Raw genomic sequence first — 4,922 nt, forward strand, 5'->3', positions numbered from 1 at the left:
AAACACAACACAGCCTCAACAACTAATCCACCATGGGCAATTGCAATATCAACTGTATGTCACCATGAGTTCATAGTGATATACAGTTTATATGGATGGCAAAAGAGGTAATCCACTCATTAGTTTCCCCTGGTCAATATAATAGATTCTTGTTGCATGGACAAAGAAATATAAACCATGATGACTTTTTTTTTTTATTGTAAGTAATCACTAACTAACTCATATAATTCACTGTTCATGTCCAATGTGAGGTCTTACATTCCTATTCACAAGGCGTTTGCTTCATTTACATCTGCAGGATTTGTTTTGATCCTAATACACCACCAATCATCAATTCTGACTTCATTTTTAATTATGACAAAAACTTAATTCATTGAAGTTTGTATCCGAATGGTCTATGTATAAATTTGTTGGTTTAGACATCATTTAAACATGTCACTACCTTTACTCAATAAAGAAAAAAAAAAAATCCCTTCCTTGCTTGTATTTCAATTAGAATTCCTTTTACTCTTCTCTTGACTTTGCAGTTGCTTGAGACTTGCTAAGATTAATTAACAATTTGGCATTGTTTAATGTGATAAGCAGCTTGACTTTGCTACCTCAGCAATTCTAGCTTCTTGAGTTAATTTGCTCTATGTATGGATATCATGAGTAACATGATATTATCATTTTTACCCAGAGTTTGAGTTAAAACCAGTCGCATACACTACCTATGTCGTCGAATTCTGCGTGTGAATGCAAACAAAGATTTGAGGATGTACTCTATTCCCTAAATCTCTTGCAGTTTCAGTTTGCAATTATGTTATTGGCTCTTCTTCTTTATGCTCAAGTATGTTCAATGCATGCGAAAATTGTATATCCAGTTGTTGCTGCTTCTCCAATGAAATTGTTGTTTCCATTGGAAACATCTCCTCTTTTCTACTTACCATTTTTTCCTTTGAAAAAAAGGATCGCACTGTTATTATTATACCTAACTCCGTTAATGAAAGAGAATTGACTAACAAACCATTAGCTTGAGATGTAATAGAACACTGGTGCTATTCGTATGGTGCTGTTACTGTCGAGTTTTGAATTCTTCAATAAAGAAAGAAGCTTGTTCATTTGAATTTCCACTTTCTCAGAACCATAATCGATGTTTTATGTTTTCCAGCAAAAGGCAGCTTTCTGTCGCTGCCATTTCTTTATGCTCAGGTATGTTCAGTGCGTGAGAAAATTGTATATCCAGTTTTTGCTGCTTCTCCAATGAAATTGTTATTTCCATTGGAACATGCATTCACTTTTCTAGGTACCATTTTTTCTTTTGAAAAAAAGGCTCATATTGTTATTACTGAAAGAGAATTGACTACCAAACCGTTAGTTGGAAATGTAATAGAACACTGGTGCTATTTATACAATGCCGCAACTGTTGAGATTTGAATTCTTCAATAAAGAAAGAAGCTTATTGATTTGTATTTTCACTTTCTCAGGAATCGTAATCAGTGTTTTATGTTTTCCTGCAAACAAGACGGCTTTCTCCCTGCAGAAACTTAAATGTGAAAACAATATGGGGACATATGTCTAGATCTACTCTTCTGATGCCTACTATCCCAACATATGGCATAACTAATTATGATATTGTCTTACCCTTAGTTATATAGATTGAGAGGAAAAATAAGTATATGAATCCCAAAACTTGGAGAACTATTCTGTGGACCCAGTCATTACCCTTTTGTCCATCTAAATCAGATAGTAAGTAGTTTTCTTTGTATCAAACTACAGCACAGAGGCTTCGTTTATATTTTATCTAATTTTTTTTTTTTTTTTTGTGTTTTTTTTTTGTTTTTTTGGGGGGGGGGGGGGGGGGGAATCAACCTTTTTATTCATAATCTACCTCCTATTTTTCACATTTCAAGATACCAAATTTCCATTTGCACCCTAAACTACCAATATTTTTTAATTTGCATCATCAGTTTAGATCTTGCCAGTAAGATTGTTTCTTATGGCTAATTTTTGTTCCTTTTAAATGGCCAAATTTTAACTGAATGTGCAAATAAATGATATAGGCTATTTATGATGCAAATTGGAATTGTTGGTAATTCAGTTTGCAAAGTCAAAGGAGTTTTGCTATATACAAACACAGTCGCGTACTAATCTGTGTACCAATACTGATTCATTCATACTTAAAATTTAAATTAATACTGTTTTCAATAAAATCTACTTTTTAACTAATCACATCACATTGGTGCACAGATTATGCTTGCAACTATATTTTTCCAACAGGTGGGCAGTTTAACTATAGTTTTATTGCTTGATGTCCTTTTGAATCTTGCGCAAATCTTATTCTCTTCTGCTTTTACCATGCCAACCATGAAGACAGATATAATGAATTTTCTAAGATGAAAGTAGCTGCAGATCGCATGCTTGTACATTGGCCAAGTTAAGTTTTAATTGATGCAACTGAAGATGACAATCATTTTCACAGAAGCAAACAAGGGATGCAGGTGAATTAAGATGTTGACGGCAAAAGCAATCTTGAGATCTATGCCTGAATGATGAAGTTTTGATTCATTTTACTCTGCTCAAGCACGACTACCTAGGAATGGTTTGTGATTTAGTTAGTTGACTTGGTCTACAATATGTTTTAAAAAGAGAAATATACACCTGTATCATTTGATCCAACAGTTACATTTGAAAGCATTAGATGCGATATTTCTTTAGATACTTACACGTGAGATAAATCGTTCTTATTATGAATATGAAATCTTATTGCTTACTCCAGGTTATTTTCCTTTCTGTTTTGGTGTGTATATGTACATATATAAACACACCGTTTAGTTGGTTTTGAATATGACGACATCTTATTTGCTTATTCCAGGTTCAGAAGTTGTGCTTGGAAAGTTAAAGGGACAATATCAACAGGAATGAGAAAAGGTTGTCAATGAGCAATCTTGAGACTAATTAAAGCTGAATGTAATTGACAACTTAGCTCTGCTACTCCTAAACTTGCTTCACCCTGCTTCTCATTTCTAGCTTCAGTTTTCTTACAGATATTTTTAATTCTCATGTTATAAAATTTACACTCCTACATACGCTTCTGTCACTTCATGAATAAAAGAAAAAAAGAATTTATTAGATCTAAAGTAAGCTTTTCTAGTGCTAATTGTGTACTCAACTTCTAGGACAATATTAGTGTTGCTCAACAGGGCTGCAGATCTTCACATGGCTTGGGTCAGAGCCAATCTATTTGGTCCCATTCCAATAGAGATTCTAAACCATCATTTATATCCCAGTTAATACTTCCTGCAACCTCTGGGAGATCAGGAAGGTCTCCTCCTGAATAAGAAGTTTCAGATGAACTTGTTCTTTCCTCCATTGTGGCTTTCTGAGATGTACTTGCAGCCCCAGTGCCAGCCCCAACCCCACCACTGACATGCTGTGTCTTTATTGTTGACACTTCCGGGCGCCGATCAAATGCACGGAAGCTTCCCGAGATCACATACACTCGGCACAAAGTGAATTCGTGCCTCAACTACAGGAAAATAAATATTGGAATAAGATACAATATTTGGAAATTGTGCTGGTAATTGAAGAAAGAAGCCCAACAAACTGTTGATAGGTGTTATGTATACCTTGGGAATGGCTCTGCTATCTGGGTTGATCTCTTCTTCAATGGCTCTGTATTCATTCATCTTCCACTTGGTTTTCCTTCCTGTAGGAGCCTTCCCCTTATAGAAAACCATGGTTTTCTTCACACCAATCACCCTGTTTTCCGATGAATACACGTAGCCAGGAGAGCCTGTTGCCTTCCAGTACCCAGAATCTGTAGTTCTGCTGGGTCTTCCTCCCCTAGCTTCCCTCTCCTGTCTTGGCGTGAAGAAAAACCATTGCTCTGTATCTGCTTGACACAGCTCACCTGCAAGCTCTGCATCACATAACAGAAAGAAATGAGCAGACTTATAACAGAATTGCTCAAACATAGAACACACTTTTAACCACCCACTTCGATTAAAAACCTCAAATGATCAATCAAAACTGAATAAAAAAAATGAATACAATGTTGAAAGAATTGCTGGAAGAGATATCTACTTGGAAGGTGCCAAGGTTCCACGTCGCAAATGTCGATGACCGGAATAACCCGGTGCACATCTGGTCCCTTCCCTTCAAGCTTGTTGCGAAGGTAGAAGGAAACCAGCTCTTCTTCAGTTGGGTAGAATCTAAAACCTGGATAAGGCGTCTCCATTCTTCACAGCTTCTAGTTTTCTTTCTGACACTGTCTCTGTAATTGGAATGAGCTTGTATATATATAGAGCCGGGGCAGAATGAATGCGTGGGGTAGAGAGACTTGCCTAGTGGGTTGAGAAAAAGAGCTCTGGATGTTTCAGATTGGCTGGTGAGAAACTTCCACGCGGTTAGCGTAGAAAATTGTATTATTGTCCTCTATTGTTCTTCCCTATTAGTGATAGAAAATTGCAAACAAATAATATCCTCTTTTGAACCAGTCAGCCTTCTCAATATTCCCTGTGATTCCCCCAATTCAGGCTTCTTTAAGTGGAACTGAATATTTAATTCTACTTCATGCTCGAATAGTTGATAACCAATAAACTTAGAAATGATAGTTGGAGTGTGCAGTTTCTGCGAACTCTTTAAAAAATAAAAATATATAAATTTGAGATTTATATAAAAAAAATTATATTTTAAAGTTAGCTATAATTTTTTTTTTTTTTTTTTAAAAGTGTGTGAAGATTGCACACAAAAGTGTACATAAAACTAAAATGTCGTCTAAATTTAAGTTAAACTAGCCGCAAACCCCGCAAATACGACAGAATGAGGTAAGATGTTTAATTAAAATAATTTTTTTTTTTTAATTTTTAAAGCACTTTAAATATATTTAGATGTTTTAAAGATGTATAAAAATGTTTAGTTAGATTCACTTTGTACAAGAA

At 35.2% G+C, this 4,922-nt stretch overlaps 1 protein-coding gene across 1 annotated transcript; it reads right to left on the reverse strand.

Moving 5' to 3' along the window:
* Positions 1-2,899: 2,899 nt before the first annotated feature.
* On the reverse strand, positions 2,900-4,272 carry LOC122290721 (NAC domain-containing protein 90-like). The gene is made up of 3 exons (XM_043098330.1): positions 4,066-4,272; positions 3,609-3,901; positions 2,900-3,508 (listed from the first exon to the last, which is right to left on the reverse strand). Exons 1-3 carry the CDS (start codon positions 4,217-4,219, stop codon positions 3,209-3,211), a joined length of 747 nt encoding a protein of 248 aa, XP_042954264.1. The 5' UTR covers positions 4,220-4,272; the 3' UTR covers positions 2,900-3,208.
* Positions 4,273-4,922: the final 650 nt, after the last annotated feature.

Source organism: Carya illinoinensis, chromosome 13 (assembly GCF_018687715.1).
Source record: "Carya illinoinensis cultivar Pawnee chromosome 13, C.illinoinensisPawnee_v1, whole genome shotgun sequence".
In the NCBI taxonomy this organism is placed as follows: domain Eukaryota; kingdom Viridiplantae; phylum Streptophyta; class Magnoliopsida; order Fagales; family Juglandaceae; genus Carya; species Carya illinoinensis.